This window comes from Hyperolius riggenbachi, chromosome 9 (assembly GCF_040937935.1).
Source record: "Hyperolius riggenbachi isolate aHypRig1 chromosome 9, aHypRig1.pri, whole genome shotgun sequence".
Taxonomy (NCBI): Eukaryota; Metazoa; Chordata; class Amphibia; order Anura; family Hyperoliidae; genus Hyperolius; species Hyperolius riggenbachi.
The window spans coordinates 129,398,618-129,417,868 of NC_090654.1; the positions used below are offsets into that span (position 1 = coordinate 129,398,618).

General features: G+C 43.6%; 1 protein-coding gene across 1 annotated transcript in view; it reads right to left on the minus strand.

Moving 5' to 3' along the window:
* LOC137532688 (NACHT, LRR and PYD domains-containing protein 6-like) overlaps window positions 1-19,251 on the minus strand; it is a 138,507-nt gene that overhangs the window by 37,302 nt on the left and 81,954 nt on the right. Inside the window, exons 4-7 of the mRNA XM_068253504.1 lie at window positions 19,021-19,198; window positions 17,607-17,672; window positions 5,337-7,080; window positions 1,885-1,971 (exon numbers count right to left, since the gene is read on the minus strand). Coding sequence (XP_068109605.1) covers window positions 1,885-1,971; window positions 5,337-7,080; window positions 17,607-17,672; window positions 19,021-19,198 — 2,075 coding nt within the window. The remainder of the gene's footprint in view (window positions 1-1,884; window positions 1,972-5,336; window positions 7,081-17,606; window positions 17,673-19,020; window positions 19,199-19,251) is intronic.

Here is a 19,251-nt window from a genome sequence, read left to right on the forward strand (position 1 = left end):
CCCACTAGAGGGCGCTCCGGATGCGTTCTTCTGATCGCCTCCAGCGACCAGAAGTAACAAGGAAGGCTGCAATGAGCAGCCTTCCTTGTTTCGCTTACCTCATCGCCATGGCGACGAGCGGAGTGACGTCATGGACGTCAGCCGGCGTCCTGACGTCAGCCGCCTCCGATCCAGCACTTAGCGCTGGCCGGAACTGTTTGTTCCGGCTACGCTGGGCTCAGGCGGCTGGGGGGACCCTCTTTCGCTGCTGCACGCGGCGGATCGCCGCGCTGCGGCGGCGATCAGGTAGCACACGCGGCTGGCAAAGTTCCGGCTGCATGTGCTGCTTTTTATTTCATGCAAATCGGCCCAGCAGGGCCTGAGCGGCAGCCTCCGGCGGTAGTGGTCGAGCTGAGCTCGTCCATACCGCCCGGCTGGTTAATGACAGTATGTTTGTTTAGGCTGAAGTTCCCCTTTAATCACGAGCTTCTGAGACTATATGTATTTATTTTGTTATAGATATTGCACTGCATTTCTAATGTACTTCCAGGTACTTAAGCACTCAGCACTTATGCACAGTTTATCGCCTGGCGCCTTGGAAAGAAGGGTGCCTATAGCTACCTACTATAAAAGCAGTGTTTTTCAGCAATGGGCGGAAATTTGGACGCCCGGAGGCGCCAAATGAAATAGTGGTAACCGGATCTTCCTGGCCAAGTGGGCACCCAAATTTCACCCATTGCCACAAATCATGTGAAGATTACTGATATTTTAAAGATTAAGATTACCAATATTTTACTATATGAATTAATTTACCGATATTCTGCTAGCGGCAATCCCCTGCGCCCTTTTTTCCAGGCACCTTTATTACATGTATGCCCCGACAAAAGCCCTAATCTTCAAGTTCAGTTATGATGAATTATGATTTTTTGAGCCAAAAAAATTGTGAAACTGTGACTTTTCTGTTGAGCCTCTGAGGAAGCGGCAGTGTTGCCTCAAAACGTGCATCTGTATTTTTTTAATGCACCATTATTGCAATTTAATAGCCAATATTTTATGTAATGTGTTTAACTGTTTTCTCTAATTTAGTGGAATATGCAGTATATAAAAATTAATTTTATATGACAAATATATAATTTATTGGTGTCACAGTAGCCCCTTATTTCTAATTTCAGGTGTTCTGTAAGCTTATACTAAAGTAAGTACTTAGCTTTAAAGGGACTCCGAGCAGTGCAAAAACTTTGGAAAGATGCATATAATTTTAAAGCTCTCTTTCTCCTCTTTCCAATGATATATAAACCGCCACCCTACGCCTTTTAGTTTTCGCTATTTTCACGATTGAAATTGCCACGGCCGCAATTTCGATTGCGAAAATTGAGAAAACTAAAAGGCATAGGGCGACGATTTAGGTGTCGTCAGAAAGAGGAGAAAGAGAGCTTTAAAATGATATCCATCTTTTCATAGTTACTTGTATTACACAGGGTGACTTTTTCTCAAAGTCTGCAGATCCATTCAGCAGAATGGAGCTGATGACTTTAGGAAAAAGTCACCCTGTGTAATATAATGTAACTATAGAAAGATGGATATCATTTTAAAGCTCTCTTTCTCCTCTTTCTGACGACCTCTAAATTGTCGCCCTACGTCTTTTAGTTTTCTATATTTTCGTGATCGAAATCGAGACCGCGGCAATTTCAATCACAGAAATAGTGAAAACTAAAAGACATAGGGCAGCGATTTATATATCATTGGAAAGAGGAGAAAGAGAGCTTTGAAATGATATGCATCTTTCCATAGTTTCTTCGGAGTCCCTTTAATGGGATGATTTATTTCACTGAACCCGTACTTAAACCAAACGAGGTATGAAAATACATGACAGTATGGAACAGAATATCAGGAATGACAACTTACCACAGTGTGTGGATCCTGCACTCTGGATGAACCAACGCAGAACATAAAAACCCAATTCCATCATCCCCAATGTGGTTGCTAGTAACGCTGCAAAACAGTGAACAAAATAAATATCAATGCATATATATAAAAACACAAAAAAAACTATTGAAGCACCTCTTTTAATAATATCAAACTGCAAATAAAATAAGAACACTTGCCCCAGGTAAAGGAACTGTAAGAATGCCATTTTTTCATCAGTGATTATTAACATTTTAGATGTCAGTTCAATTAAATGGAACCTGAAGCGAGAGGGATATGGAGGCTGCCATATTTATTTCTTTATTACTTGTAAACTTTACTATTTGCCTGACAGTCCTGCTGAACTATTTGATGCAGTCATGTCTGAATCACACACCTGAAACAAGCATGCAACTAATCTTGTCAGATTTTTGTCAGGAACATATGATCTGCATGCTTTTCTGTCATCTATGGGTTGCTGAAGAAGCAAGGAGCGCAAGATATGCACACATTACTTAGCAGTGATCGCTGCCATGTAAGGATTGTACCTTCTCTTAGTTTTGTGAGCTGCTTCCATAGCAATGCACGCAACTTTAAATGCAGGCTGTCCTGTAAAGTATCGTTACCGCGATACTTCACTAGCGGCCGCTACTATGACAATTAACATGCTAAAGCAGCGCAGCTTAATGAATCAAGCCCTTTATAGTTTAAAATTAAATAAATATGTCAGCCTCTATATGTGATAAAAGGTCCCAGTGAGTTGGTTTTGGAATGTCTTGTGCTCCACTACCTCGACTAAATAACACTCATCAGAGAGATAAGACCATAAAAAGGGTTCAAAAAGACTGGTATTGAACCAGCTAACTTGAACTCAAATTTCTGAATATACTACCAAGAAAGCTCAAAGACTCTATGTAATCATTCCTAGTGCCTGTATTTTACTGGTCCACACAGACTGACTGGGAATAATACACTCTCACTCGCCTGCTGAACTACAGCAATGGATGAATGACAACTGGCTGAAACTAAATGCAGACAAAACTGAAGTCCTTCTGATTGGAGGGAAGAGCATGATAACAAAACAACTTAACTTGCAGTCTTCACCACTGGGAATAGGAGGCACGGATCTACGCAGCTCTGATCATGTGCGTAGCCTGGGAGTTCTAATTGATGGGGATTTAAACTTCAGAACTCAAATCTCTGCGGTGGTGAAATCATCCTATTTTCACCTGAAGAACATTGCAAAAATCAAGCACCTCATACCCCCAGAAGATCTGCCAACCTTAGTCCACGCCTTCATCACATCCCGACTGGACTACTGCAATGCTCTCTACACTGGCCTTCCAAAAAAGGTCTTGTACCGCCTACAGCTGATACAGAATACTGCTGCCAGAGTGCTAACCAACCAACCCCGCCACTGCCACATAATGCCAGTCCTGCATTCCCTTCACTGGCTACCTATAGAATGGAGGGTCCTATTCAAGATCGGCCTACTGACATTTAAATCCCTGAATAATCTAGGCCCTGGATACTTGAAAGATATGTTACAGCTGCGTAGCAATCCCCGCATTCTCAGATCCACAGGTTCTAATAATCTAGTCATACCCAGAGTCCACTTGGAAACTTTTGGTCCCAGAGCCTTCTGTCATGCTGCCCCTATGTTTTGGAACTCCTTACCTCAACAGATCAGGACAGCCCCATCCCTGGATGTGTTTAAATCCAGACTGAAAACCCACCTGTTCAGTCTGGCATTTGCAGAAATATAACTTTTGTTGTGTGAATACTTCATCCTACTAACTACTGAATCTGAGAGAGCCTAAGCGCTTTGAGTCCTATGGGAGAAAAGCGCTATAGAAATGTTATTGTATTGTATTGTATTGTATTGTATTCAGCTTATAATCTTAGGACTTTTGCATGAATGCTGACTGCAATCCCCGTGGTGTTAATTGGAGAACTTCAGATGTTTCTGCTGCCTACGATGGTACTTCTACCAACCACATACACAGCAACAGCTGTCCAACAATGACCTCTTTGTTGTCTTGGGTCCTCTGGAGGAGAGCCAGTGCATTGTCACAGCAATACAACCTTCCACATATTAAAGGACCACTACAGCGAAAAAAGTAAGCAGTTAAAATCTGACAGAACCAACAGGTTTTGGACTAGTCATTCTCCTTATGGGTGATTTTCAGGGTTTTCTTTGTCTTCAAAAACATTTCCTGAATTTGGGCCCTAGGGCAATTTACCCCTTTGCCTCTATGGTAGCGCCGGCCCTGGGAAGAGTAAATGTGCAGCAATTACTTTGTGATTTATAACACTGGTTTATTAACTCCAACAGGCAACTTGTAAGTACTGCAGGGCTGGTCCTGTACTTGTTACTCTCACCATCTTACAAGTCATTTCAGATAGGACCTATCTGCCGCTGTGTGGGTTCCAGGCGGTGAGAGTGCCTGGGACCCCCGCGGCCCCCCGGTTGTATGGGGGCAATGGGAAGCCTCCTCGTGGCGCCCCTGGATAGTGCTGTATAGCATGAACTGATTCCCGCAGGGCGATTGTTTTGCGGTTTTTGGTTTTTGACCCTGCATATTTAGGCATGCGAAAGCAAATGCTTATTTGCATGAGCAATGTCTCGTGATTAGCCAATAGGCCAAATTTGCAAAGCCAGATTTGTCAGGTTCACTTAGTTGAAGCACACATTTTCTCTCTCTGTTGTAATTAGCATTGCATTTCTTTTCTTTGGAGGCAGGTGGTGAGTGGCTTGTTCTAGGAGGTGTGAGCCCTGGAGCAGGCTATTTGCGCCTGTCCTCCCCTTATGTGTCGCGCCCAGGTTATGCGCATATAGCAGAACGCAATAGACGCCAAGGTAAGTGCCTGTTTTTAACTCTGGGAGGTGTGTGCGGGCGGCTCTTCCCGGCGCTGATCACGTTGGGGAGATCGCCTGCACCCCACAGCCTCCGCCTCCGGGGTGCCGCTGTGTGGGTTCCAGGCAGTGAGAGTGCCTGGGACCCCCGCGGCCCCCCGGTTGTATGGGGGCAATGGGAAGCCTCCTCGTGGCGCCCCTGGATAGTGCTGTATAGCATGAACTGATTCCCGCAGGGCGATTGTTTTGCGGTTTTTGGTTTTTGACCCTGCATATTTAGGCATGCGAAAGCAAATGCTTATTTGCATGAGCAATGTCTCGTGATTAGCCAATAGGCCAAATTTGCAAACCCAGATTTGTCAGGTTCACTTGGTTGAAGCACACATTTTCTCTCTCTGTTGTAATTAGAAAATGTGATCTTACCTTTGAGGTCACTGTGTTAAGCTTGTATCATTTTAAGTAAGATCTTCCAGTGAACCAATTTTGTCAAGAATAAAAAATAAATAAATTGCATACTCCTATTTTTTTTCACTACAGTTATAACATTTACTTTAAAAAAACTTTCAAACAAATACTCAATTAGGTATGCCAGTACCTTAGTGTCTGTACAGTGTGTAGAGAAGGTGCAAGTCTCTCAATGGCATCACTCTGAATGTTACACTGAGTCAAACTAAGTGCCGTTGTCTCTCTGCAGGAGTCCAGTATAAAAGGCAACACGGTGCAGTCAAGAGGCATCAGGTGAGTGAGGTAAAAGTCAAAACTTCTGCCTGATCCCAGACACTGTAAAACAAAATCTTTATTCTGTATCTCAAAGAGTTTGAAATACAAGTTGAGAAGCCTTCTCTTTAGTACTGCATCCTCAAGTGAGTCCTCAAAATTAAATATGTTTTCCTCATTGTTTTTCAAAGTCGGTATTTTAGAAAAGGACTGTTGGAGCCAGGCAACAACATCTTTGGCAGCAATGGAGGACAAATCACCCACATAAAGCTTTAAAATGGATCTAGTGGAAACATTTGAAAGACCACACAGGAAAGAAAGAAATATTTCACCACGGTTATCTTTGTAGGCGCTAACTTCTTCAAAGGACCTTTGTAATTTTTCAGCAGAATAATCAATATAGTGGACCAAAGCAGCACAAAACTCCTGGATGATGGGATGCAGGAAGAAAAAGGATACTGTAAGAGAGCTCTGAGACTCTTCCACAAAACTTGAAAAAAGTTTTGATGTGCTATCTACGTTATACAGGGACAATGTTTGTTTTTCAAATCTAGTGATATGATTCTTGACGCCATGCTCTGCCATCCACCCAATGGATGTCAACAGATTTCGATTATCTTCTTTACTTAAACCATGTTTGCACAGAATGTTGACAATAAAAGTCACCAAGAGTTGCGTTAATGTTATTGGCAATGAGGACATTGTTTGAGGATAACCTGTTGATTCAGATTTGAAGCAAGTTGAGAGGGCGGTACAGATAAACCAGCAGTACGATGGGATACAACAGAAATTGTACAATACACCATTTTGCTTCACATAATCGAAAACTTTGTCTGATAAGACTTTGTTTCTGAAGAATCTTTCAAAGAACAGCTGTTTATCTTTGTGTAAAAATCCAGCAACTTCCATTACTCTCTTGAAAACACTGATATCCATTACTCTTAACCTATGTGGCCGGCATGTTAACAGCACAGAACATCCCTTAAGTAGACTCTGTCTCACCAGACTAACCACAATATTTCCAATACTTCCTGTCTCTGTAACATCCTCACACAACTGGCTTGATATAAAATCTATTTCATGAATGCTTTCATCTAAGCCATCAAATATAAAAAGCAACTTTTCTGGATTTTGTAGAATGGTTTCAAGTTGCTTCTCTAGATCTGGATATTCTTCAAGGATCATAGACTCTAAGCTGATGTTCTGAAGCCTATTGAGGTCCTTAAATCTGAAGAAGAAAAGGAAAGCAAATCTCTGATAGAATTTGCCATTCGACCAACCGCAAATAAACTTCTTCAGCAGAGTGGTCTTCCCTATTCCTGGTGCGCCACTCACCATCACAGCATGTGGTGAAAATTTCAGTCGCTCGGCCCAGCGGAACAGCCTGTCAGGAGATACACATTCTAGGGAATTCCGACCAGTTTGCAAGTAATCACTATGTTTCATTGCAGCATCTATGAGTTCATGTTGAGATCCTTCATGAAAGGACTCAATGGAAGAAGTGAGCAGATCCATATGACGATGGAAACTGTAGAAATGTTGCTCTTCTTCTGTATATTCTGGCCTTGTGCTTTCTCTCATAGTCTTGTTGATGAGATATTGCCTGTGCTGTTCCTGTATTTCTGCCAAAGAAAAGAAGGCACAATAGGATAAAGTAAAGTCATTAAAATAATGTATACAAAACTCAACAGTCTATAAAACCTGTCTATTGCTTTCTTTCCCATTTTTTCTCAAGTGCCCATGGGAATAATACCATGGCACTAGCTATCAGAATCTGAAAACCATTCTTGGGGCAACAACTACAAAGAAGCTATGCACCCCCAAAATAAACAAAAAATACAATTCTAAAGAAAGTTTTAAATGGAAAGATAAGTTTTCACTTACTATTTTAACCAGTGGGATAGAATGAAACTGTTTAGTACTTGGGATAGAATGAAACTCTTTAGTACTACCAGACAATGCATTTTGTGTGTAGAAGTAACTGAAGTGATGGTCTTTTTAATCAACAATACAATTCGATTACACCATATATTACTTCAAAGATTTACAGAAAATTCTAAAATAAGACTCTTATATTCTTAAAGCAAGTGACCTACAAAACGATAATTAACATATGCAACTAAATTTGGGGAAATACATTTTGTTGAATTACATTTATTTGTACACAAAACGTGTTATTATGTATTTATTAAGGTGTGTCACTAACCTTACCAGGTAAGTAAAACTTAAAGGGATACTGTAGGGGGGTCGGGGGAAAATGAGCTGAACTTACCCGGGGCTTCTAATGGTCCCCCGCAGACATTCTGTGTTGGCGCAGCCACTCACCGATGCTACGGCCCCGCCTCCAGTTCACTTCTGGAATTTCTGACTTTAAAGTCAGAAAACCACTGTGCCTGCACGCCCGTGTCCTCGCTCCCGCTGATGTCACCAGGAGTGTACTGCGCAGACACAGACCATACTGGGCCTGCGCTGTGCGCTCTTGATGACATCAGCGGGATCGAGGACACGGCAACGCAGGCGCAGTGGTTTTCTGACTTTAAAGTCAGAAATTCCAAAAGTGAACTGGAGGCGGGGCCGAGCATCGGTGAGTGGCTGCGCCAACACAGGATGTCTGTGGGGGACCGTTAGAAGCCCCGGGTAAGTTCAACTCATTTTCCCCTGACCCCCCTACAGTATCCCTTTAAAGAAATACGGAGCGCTCAACAGAAAAATATATAAAGTTCATAAAAGTCCACTTGAATAAATGACCATCAGTGTGTGTCACACTTAATTCTCACTGTGTAACACCAACTAATGCAACATTTCAACTTTATACGTAAAAAGTCCTTATAATGACTCCCAATTAAATGTCCTTATCAGTGTGTCCTCCGCCATCACTTAAATACAAGATAACGCTCACCAGAAATGATAGCTGACCAATTATAGATGGCATGAACCGCTCATATGTACATCCAATTCCTGTAGGGGTTCACTTTAAGAGTCCTCTGCCTCAGGTGAGTATAGGAAGATTCTCCTTACACGTTGTATGCATGCAAAGAAAACAATATTTCCATAACATAACACCATACATATAGGTCTATGATTACCAGTCCATCACCCAGTGCAGTGCTCATGTATGTGTGCACTTTCCAGCACCAAAATGACAGCTAGATTGCGCTCACCAGACGGAATAGCTGACCACTGACAGACAGTGACACACACTGATGGCCATTTATTCAAGTAGACTTTTATGAACTTTTCTATATATATTTATATATATATACACACACACACTGGAAATCCCACCGGAAAGTTCCAAAGTCCTAGTAACTCTAAAATCTCCTGCCAACCTGTAGCCATGACACGTCTGCAACACTTGTACCCGAAGTCTTTCAGGAACAAAGATTTGTTCATCATGAAAAAGAAATCCATTCTTCTTACTTAGATTGTGCCTAAGGTCTAGTGATTGATCTGTTGACTCTTGTTTAATTTGTTCCAAGAAGTCAGAACTAAGAAGCAAAAAATGACGAGGTCCCAGAATCGTGTCTACAGGTGTGAGAGATTCTCCTTTCTCTTCATCAGGGAACATACTGGATAAGGCGTCTGGTTTAAGAATCTTGGAGCCTGGTCGATATGTGACATGAAAGTTGAAACGAGAAAAAAAAGCGCCCTCCTAGCCTGTCTTGTCTTAAGCGTTGGGCTGTATGTAGGTATTCCAGGTTTTTATGGTCTGTAAATATTGAAATAGAATGCTGAGCTCCCTCCAACAGATATCTCCATTCTTCTAATGCTGCTTTAATAGCCAATAGTTCTCTATCCCCAATATCATAATTTCGTTCTGTGGGGTTTAATTTTCTTGAGAAAAAGGCCACTAGATGGAGTAAAGCTTTTGGGCTAAAACGTTGAGACAGAATAGCTCCGATGGCAGTTTCTGAGGCATCTACTTCTTGTACAAAGGGCAAGGAAGGATCAGCATGTTTGAGGATGGGTGCTGATTGAACAATTTTTTTATAGTGGATCTGAGATGAACTTTCACTCATTGCATAATTGTGTTCCATTCCTATTTTTTATAGGGCATTTCTCAAGCCAAATACTTTTTTGTTTTAATACTCTAATTCCCTTTAAACTAAACCAGCCTTGCCCCCAGTTTTTCAGAGAGCCTTAGCATTTTCAGACAGTAGCAAGGGCTTGTGGGAGCTCAGTCTGGGCAGGAGGAGGGGGAGGTATTACTAGCCAGAGATTTTGACAAGGCTTAAGGAAGAAAGAGTATTTCCGGGCATCAATTGCAGAAAAAAGTCACCTTTTTATTGATGCTCCCGACACCTTCAGTGATACATACAAAAAATCTAGCCTTACAGCTGTTGTAAAGTATATATATACACATAAGCAATGGGTAGGCCTTACCCCACACTGCGATCGTCCATCACTGCTGCGCGCGCGCCAGAGTCTAGCACCGCCCCGAGCCGGTCAGGCCGCCTGCTGGAGGAGGCACACCCCCTTGTCTAGCAACGACGCTTGCAAAGGGGGGACCTGAAATACAAAAACAGGAATATTCCTGTTTTTTGTATTTCAGGTCCCCCCTTTGCGTGCGTCTTTGCTAGGCAACGTTGTGCGCCGATGTGTTCTTCACTGATGCCGGCAGCCAATCCAGTAGCGGAGGATGTGATGTATGCGGTTCACGTGACGCGTATCACGTGACGCTTGGGGAAATCCCATTGCACGCTCCCAGACAAGGGGGCGAGCCTCCTCCAGCAGGCGGCCTGACCTGCTCGGGGCGGTGCTAGACTCTGGCGCGCGCTCGGCAGTGATGGACGATCGCGGCGTGGGGTAAGACCTACCTATTGCTTATGCTTTGTTTTGCATGCCATAACTTGTATCTGCTGCCTCTGAAGAAGCGGGTTATCCCATGAAACAGCTGTAAGGATAGATTTTTTGTATGTATCACTGAAGGTGTCGGGAGCATCAATAAAAAGGAGACTTTTTTCTGCAATTGGTGCCTGGAAATACTCTTTCTTCCTTATTCCTTGTCATTATCGTCTACTGGAGGCACAATTGCTTGCCGACACCTGTATCTCCCGACCTGCCAGTTTCACATCTAGTGCCGATTTTTCTTCACTCTTTACAAAGCCAGAGATTTCAGAGGCAGAGGGGAGGAGGGAGGAGGAGGGGGGATTAGGTTTTTTTCACAGGCTAAGTGCTGAAGATACAGATAAGCTTGCCTGTGTGTAATGTTTACAAACAAAATGACTGCTGTCATTGTATCACAAGAAGAAATAATCATATTCTATTGAAGCTGTTTGCAGCTAGATTTGCTGTGTAAACTATCTAAACTTTAAATAAGATATATAGACAAGTTACTTGTTATAGTTCGTTTTTCATCTCGGATACGCTTTAAGGTATCAAATGCTGTCTGAGCTTCAGATGACCAATGAAAAGCAGGTTCTGTTTTGTGAGGTGGGTAATAGGTGTCACCACCAAAGAGAAGTTCTTAATGAATTTGCGTTAAATGAATCGCTGAATTCCTTTTTTATCTGTTGGTGCAGGCCAATCCAGGATTGCCTTGACCTTCTGAGGATCCATTGATACACCATCTGGTGAAATGTGTAATCCAAGAAATTAAATATCATTCTTTTCAAACTCGCACTTTTCTGGTTTAGCATAAAGTCCATGTGTTCTCTGTGGACTCAGAACTTTCTTAACATGTCCTTTATGTTTCTCCAGTGATGAAGAAAAGACCAGGATAACATCCAAATAGACAATCATAAATATGTCAAGAAAGTCTTGGAAGATGCCATTAGCAAAGTGTTGGAACGTTGCTGGCGCATTGCATAGACCGAAAAGCATGACTGTGTACTCAAAGTGTCCATACCGAGACCTGGAGGCAGGCTTTCATTCGTCGCCTTTTCAAATCTGGACTAAATTGTAGGCACCTCTGAGATCCAATTTAGAAAATACCTTAACCCCATGGAACTTCTGAAACAGATCAGGAATCAATGGATGTGGATATAGATTTTTAACTATAATCTTAGTTCTCGATAATCGATACATGGTCTCAATGTGCCGCCCTTCTTAGTTACAAAGGAAATGCCTGCCGCTGCTGGAGAAGTTGATGATTGAATAAACCCTTTCTCGAGGTTCTCATCAATATATTCTTTTATAATAGCTGATTCAGGTTCAGAAAGTGAGTACAGATGGCCAAAAGGAATCTTAGCCCCCAGCAGAAGCTCAATGGGGCAGTCATAGATCCGGTGTGGGGGTAACTTGTCCGCCTTCTGTTTATCAAAGACATCAAGAAATTCTTGGTAGACTTCTGGAATTAGATCTTTCTTGCTAGAGTCCAAACAGCATACTTTTCCGATGTCTGGTAACTAGGCAAGATCTGGCACAATAAGGAGAATTGAAGATAACTTCTCTGGAGGACCAATTGATCAGGGGGTTGTGAATCTGTAACCATAGACTACCTTGGATAGCCAGGAAGATAGGTGAATGAATGAGATTGAAACTGAGATACTCATGATGTTCTTGATTAATGATGACCAGGAGAGGCATAGTCTCCTGCGTGATGGGACCAGAGTTAATGGGAGATCCATCAGCCAATCGAATGGCAAGGGCTTGTTCCTTAACTTGGATGGGTAAACGTAATCGTTGAACCATGGTTATATCAAGGAAACAGTAACACGCCCCGGAATCCACGATAGCTCTAATTTCTGTCCAGACAAGGACAAAGGTATATGAGAGAAGGACATTGCTCCTAGATTTGGGTATATTACAGAAGATTCCTTATCCTTACCTGTTGATCCAGTTGGTCTGATGGGGCAGGAAACTCTGAAATGTCCAGAAGCACCACAGTACAAGCACAAGTTAGCTGTGCATCTGCGTTGACGTTCTTCAGGAGTAAGAAAGCTCAGGGCAAGCCCGATCTACATTGGTTCAGGAATATCTTTCAGCACACTAACAGAAGGCCCGGACATCAAAGACCCTGTGTTTGGGGCAGATAGCACCCAGGAGGAGGCTGGTACCCCAAGTTTCTCCATCTTTCTTTCTCTAAGTTGTCTGTCAATTTGAATCACTAGTTTAATTAAGTCAGGTAAAAGTTCTGGAACTCCAACTCTGGCCAGTTCATCTTTTAATTGATCTGAAAGACCTAGCCTGAATTGAAGCTTGATAGCTGCCCCGTTTCAGTGGGTATCAGACCCCCATCAACGAAATTCTGAAATATAGTCTTCCAGCAGCCATTTTCCTTGCCAAAGAGACTGAAGGGCTGCTTCTGCAGAGGGTACTCAACCTAGATCATCGTATCGGTAAAGAATTCATTCACAGTAGAGCGGTGAAGAATTCATTAACACTCTTGGTAACTGCGTATCCTTGTTCTAATACATGATGGGCCCAGACTTGGGGCTCACCTTGCAGCAGGGAAATCATTGTTCTTACTTTAATAACCTCAGACGAATATGTCCTGGATTGAAGGGAGAAATAAAGTAGACAAGAACTCTTGAAAACTCTGAATTTTGCTTGATCTCCTGAAAATCTGTCAGGTAAGGGTAGTTTTGGTTCAGGGACTGAAGAAATGAGAGTGACTGTTGTGAGCTGAGAAGAACCTTGTATCAAAGCACTTGGCACATTGGTCATTGTATGAATCTGATTCTGAAGCTGGTTCTAACCTTGCTGAACTTCCTGAACCGAAAAAGTTAGATAGGCAATTCGTTCACATAGATCATACAAAGATGCTTGTCTTCCAGTGGCATCCATGTTTGGCTGAATGCTTCTGTCACGGTAGTGGCTCTGGTTGACCTTCCCACTGAGGTGAGGGTATCTCAAGGCACAGAACCTAAGTGACCAAGGGTGTTCACCAGAGTGTCCCGCAAGGGTCGTTGAACTTTAGCTGCCTAGTGCCACCAGGTTGTGCACTTGAGAAAAACCTAACAGTGGGTCAGAGAATCAGATGACACCACGATGTGGAGACAAGGGAACTACGGGTAAATCTTGATGGATGATTGGTTCTGATGACTTGGAGAACTGGAGAGGACAGAGTCCAGGGGAAGCAGAAGTAATAGCAGGTAGTATATAATAGGTAATCCAGGAACAAACAGAGGTCAAAGGCAGGCTGCAATCAATAGCATAATCAGGCAGCGGTCAATGGCAGGTGGCAACCAATAGCATAATCCAATGTCAGGCAGCGGTCAATGGCAGGTGGCAACCAATAACATAATCCAATGTCAGGCAGAGGTCAATGGCAGGCGGCAATCAATAGCATAATCCGGGGTCAGGCAGAGGTCAATGGCAGGCAGCAATCAATAGCTTAATCCGGGGACAGGCAGGAGAGATCAGAGAGTAGTCAAGGAACTGGCCAGGTCACAACAGGAAATCAAACAGGAGCTGGCTGGAGAACAACTGCACGGGTCTGGCACAACCACTAGCTGAAAGAGCATTCAGCGCCTGACTGCTGAACTAGGCCTCCTTTTATAGGCCAATAGGACTACCCCTAGGTGTGGCTACATGCAACTCCCACGCGTGGATGTGAACACACATCTCCGCGCATGCGTACGCAAAGACTCATGCCGCCCCGCGCGTGCGTACTTTTGACCGCAGTTACAAACCTTAACCTGCGACCAGTGACGCGCGCGCACTGCCAAACCCAGAAACACAGAGCCACGAGGACGCTGGAGGTCTGAGAAGCTGTCCCGGGGACATCACTGCCAGGTAAGACAGCAGCAATCAGAGACTACCAACAGATAGCTCTATTAAGGGGAAGAAAAGAAGGTAAAATTAATTTGGGTGCTAAGTTGTATGACTGTGCAATAAACCATTAAAGAGAGTCTGAAGCCTAAAAAAAATCCTCTTTTTACTTGACATTTATGTTAAGCAATAACTGCAGAGCTAAAACGCCGCATTTCTGCGGCAAAACAATTAAATTAAACCCTCCAAATCCCCAGGGCAAAATTCGGGGCACCTTCCTAGTAGAGGCAGAATCTCCGTGGATCTCCGCCTCCTCCTGCCCCTCTCAGTCTTCTTTCACTGAGAGGGGCGGGGAGAGGCGGAGATCCGTGGAGATTGATGAAAGTGCAAAGCTCTGCCTCCCCCCGGGAAGCAAAATCCATGGCCTGGAAACTCGTGGAATGGGGGGTTGGGGGGTTTAATTACTTTGTTCAGCCGTGGGAATGTGGCATTTTAGCTCTGCACATATTGCTTCACATAAATATCAAGTACATTTTTTTTAACGCTTTAGACATTCTTTAAAGCAGCACAGTGCTGAATTGTAAAAAATGGCCTGGTCACTGGGGGGTGTAAACCTTTGGTCCTCAAGAGGATAAAAGCCACGATTTGTGGCAATGAAGGGAAATTTGGGCACATGTAGGCAACCTATAAAATCATGGGTGTCGAGATTTCCCCTGTGCAAAATGTAGCATTACATATCGGAATAAAGAAGTAGAATATTAGTAATTTAACTGATATTCTACTAGTGACAATCCCCTGCACCCTTTTTTCCAGGCGCCATTAATATGTGAATGGGGCAAATTATCCCTACCAGTACACATAATGGTTGTCTTCAGGCTATCAGGATTTGTAAGCATATCACAATTTTTTTTCCTTTTGCCCTCAGTACATCCAACATATTACACTACTGGCTCTTCATTCTGTCTCCCTAACTGGTTTTGAGATCCTTTGGCTCAGTTCATGAATTGGATTCTTGGTGTTGCAAGTTTTGGCAAAACAAGCTCACAAAGTTCCAAAAAGCTTTAACCATAAAGTGCTAATTATGATCTTAGAATATCATTCTTCCCAGATTATTAGTAGCCTTGCCAGTCATATGTGTGTGACTTTAACAAAGATGAAGAATCCAAAGGTGTCCTCTACTGTCATTACGGTAAATTAGTCATGTGATTCAAATGTGTATGATACGTGGCTGAAGGCTACGGATATATAAGGGTACCGCTCTGTAGCAGCTGATGACCCATTCAGGTTGACAGCCCCTGTGCTTTTGCAAGCGGATGGCTGCCCCACTCGTGGTTGCTACTGCACAGAAGTACTGTGCCTGAGCAGAATGCTCCTGGCCACGGGGGCAGGGAGGTGCAGAGGGTCCTTAAGTGGGGGGTGCTCAGATTTAAAAAAGGGACCTCGCAATGCCCCCCCCCCCCCCTTCCTCATTTCTGACTAGAGGGTATTGGTTGTCATGGGGGTGCTGAATGCAGATGCTGGGTGCCATGTGGGTTCTGGGTGCAGATACAGGGCAACATGTGGGTATTGAGTTTCATGTGGGTGTTGATTGCAACTACTTAGTGCCATGTAAGATTTGGGTGCATGTACTGGATCTCATGCGGGTGCTGGGTGCAGGTACTGGGTGTGACATGAGTGCGGATACTTGGCACTATGCCTGTACTGGGTGCTGGCTATGGGTGGGCTTTGGGTGTCACATGGGTTTTGAATGTAGATACTTTGAGCGCAGATACTAGTTAAGTGGGTGCTTGGTGCAGATAATGGGGACCATGTGGAGGCTGTGTGCAGGTGTGAGTACTGGGTGCAATGTCAGGCCTAGGTGCAGGTACTTGAGATCATGTGAGCATGAGTACTGGGTGCCAGCTATGAGGGGAAGGGGTGGATGTTGGGAAAAGTAGAGGTCAGTGTGGGTGCTGCAGGAAGGGGAAGTCATTGGGTGTGCTCGGGGAGGGAGAGGTCAGTTAAAGTGCTGGAGGAGGTCACTATGGGTGCTGCTGGGGACAGGAAGGGTACTGCTGGGGACAGGAAGGGTGCTACTGGCGGAGGGAAAAGTCAATGTTGAGGGAGGGGTCAGTGTGGGTGCTGGGGGAGGCAGGATCACCGCAGTGCTAATACTGGGGAGGGGGGGGGAGAGGTCAGAATGGGTTCTAGGTGGAGTGAGAGGTCACTGTGGGTGCGAGGTTAAGGGAGAGGTCACTGTGGATGCTGGGAGAGGGAGAGGTCACTGCTGTCAGAGAGACACTATCTTACCTGCTCCCACACAGCTGTGGGGATGGTACACTAGGATTCCTGTATGGCACCTATTTACACCAAAGGGGCCTTATTATGAGGATTTAAAGAGGGGGGATGCTTGGGCACTAAGAACCCCCCCCCCCCCTCCCGTACGTGCCTGCACAGGAGCACAATCGTAAGCAGTGTGATCATGCACTGGCGAATGCAGAGAGGCCACCACTCTCAATGGCTGCTACAGAGGGGACCCTGGGAGCCTGAGAGCGGAGCTGCAGCAATGTATGGGCAGATTGACCAAGAGTCAGATCGAATGATTGAATCAAAACAGAGAGAGATTTGGCTGCATACACTGCAGGCCGATACACTGCAGGCCGATTTCCGATCAATTTCACCATGAAATCTCGATGAATTCATGTCTTTTTTCAACCAAAATAACTATATAATTGGCCTTGTGATGCCGCCAATTTCGCCTGCCTGGTCACTGACCCCCCACATGATAATGCCCCCCCCCCCCCCATGCTGTGTAAAAGTTATCACCTGTCCACTGGCGCAACTTCCGGCATCTTCCGCTGTCACCCCGTTTACCAAGTGTCTGTATCATATGGCGTGTGTACCATGTGACATGCGTGTGACGTCACACGTGCGTGCCATGTGATACAGGCACTTGTTAACCAAGGTGACAGTGGAAGATGCCGAAAGATGCGCAAGAGGACAGATGAACATTTTTAGAAGGCACAGGCACCAGGGGGTGGGCAACATTTTACACTTGGGAGGACACTGGTCGGGGTCTGTTGCATTCGTTGATCTTAAATTGTGCACGCCATTACCACCTCGCACCTGATCGCCCACGTTGGCCCGAGATTTCCCAGCATGTTCAATCGATATATATTTGAATTGTCAATCAGGCTTCCTTTTTTTAATCCGATTTGATAATAATTATCAAATCATATGGTCACTGAGTTGCAAAATCGCTAGATATATGTTCACTTTTAATATATAAGCTTACTTGTGCAGGGTCCTCTTCTTCACCTTTGTCAAAGTTTGTATTTATGCATGCAGGTTTATTGTATAGAACTGTGTAATGTTAATGCATTATAAATACAATTAATAAACACATATGACAATAATACATGCTTTATTAAGCCAGCACTGCAGCAAATCATCTATGTGGCAGTTGTACTTTAATGCTTATACCCCTCTTTTCAGAACAGTTTTCAATAAGTACCTTTCAGCTCTGAAGTCAAAGGGTGCCCAGTGTGGTCCAATAAAATTGTCGGGATCAGATTATCACCTAAAACAATGAAGATAACAGATAAAAAGCAAAACATAATCAATATTTGATATGCCACCATGCATGCTATTAAGGTATTTTTTAAACCAAACCTTAAAGAGAATCTGTACTCTAAAATTCTTACAATAAAAAGCATACCATTCTATTCTTTATGTTCTCCTGGGCCCCTCTGTGCTGTTTCTTCCTCTCCCTGCTGCAATCCTGGCTTGTAATTGTCATTTTTATCCAGTGTTTACAAACAAAAGACATAGCAAGTGATACGCTGAGAAGAGCAGAGTGTGTGAGTCATACAGAGTGTGCAGGGGACCTGGAGAGGGTGTGTATAGCTTCTAGCCAATCACAAGCAGCACAGCACATTCCACACATTCCAGCCTCAGCCTGACAGAGCCGACAGAGGAGAGAAGATTAGATCATATAACAGAGATAATACAGCCACTGTGCAAATAGGAAAGGTTGCAGTAAGACAGACCACATTAGAACAGGTATAGGAACTTATAGGATAGAATAAATAAGGATGAACATTTTGTTACAGAGTCTCTTTAAGGTGCCTACACACATTATACCAAAAGTTGTGAGGAGGCCATTTGTGACTGCCTTGGCCAAAAATAGAGCGACTATACAAGGGTTCCCTGAGCTCATTTAAAGGTGCCTATTAATGATCCAGTTTTTCCAACGATTGATGGTCCAATCCAATTGTTGTGGTAGAATAGAAATTTTGGCTCATCAATGATAAGCAATCTGATCAGACTAAAACAACCATGAAATTCAGATCGCTGGAACGATTGATAGAATGCTAGTTCATCTTCAATTGGCACCACTAATGGCACCCAATCCAATCGATCGTATGGTATTGTTTGGAAGATTGTAGTGTTAAAGGGCACCTCTAATGCTGGGTACACACGATACGTTTTTCCGGTCGATAGATGGATCCGATAGATAATTCCCGTCATGTCCGAAATTCCTTTCGATCGATTCTGCTCTCAATTTCTCATACAAGTGAATGGAAAAAGATAAGAAAAACTAGCGGAAAATAAGAGAATTGAGCGCAGAATGGGGTGTAAAATCGAGCGAAAAAACGTATCGTGTGTATTAGGCATTAGATCAAGAACACTGGATCCAAGCACACTGTTCCCCTCTTTACCTCTCCCGCTGGAGGCCCTTCTGTCATGCTCTGCACCGACATCCCCCTTCCAAAGCGTGAAGCTTGTACAGAGCTCAGCCCTTGAAATGTCCCCCAAGGGATTGAGGCCCAATCTCTTCGGGCAACAACCACTGTGCGTGTGTTAGGCACATATAAGTAAAGCACTATGTAATCATAAAGCAGTTTGTTACTCTATGTTATCTTTACCTAATTTATTGATTTCATCCTTGAGCGTGAACAAGTTAGGACGTAGATAATCTATCTGTAGATCGTAGAGTGTCTCCCAGAATGCCAGAATAGCTTCCTTTCCAAGGATCAGAATATCTTCAATAAGCTTTTCAGAAAAGTAAAATGCCCCCAGGTCCTTCTTCATTGCTAGATAGATCTGCAATACAGATTTCATAATATGATGCATTACACTGCATAATTAGTAAGCAA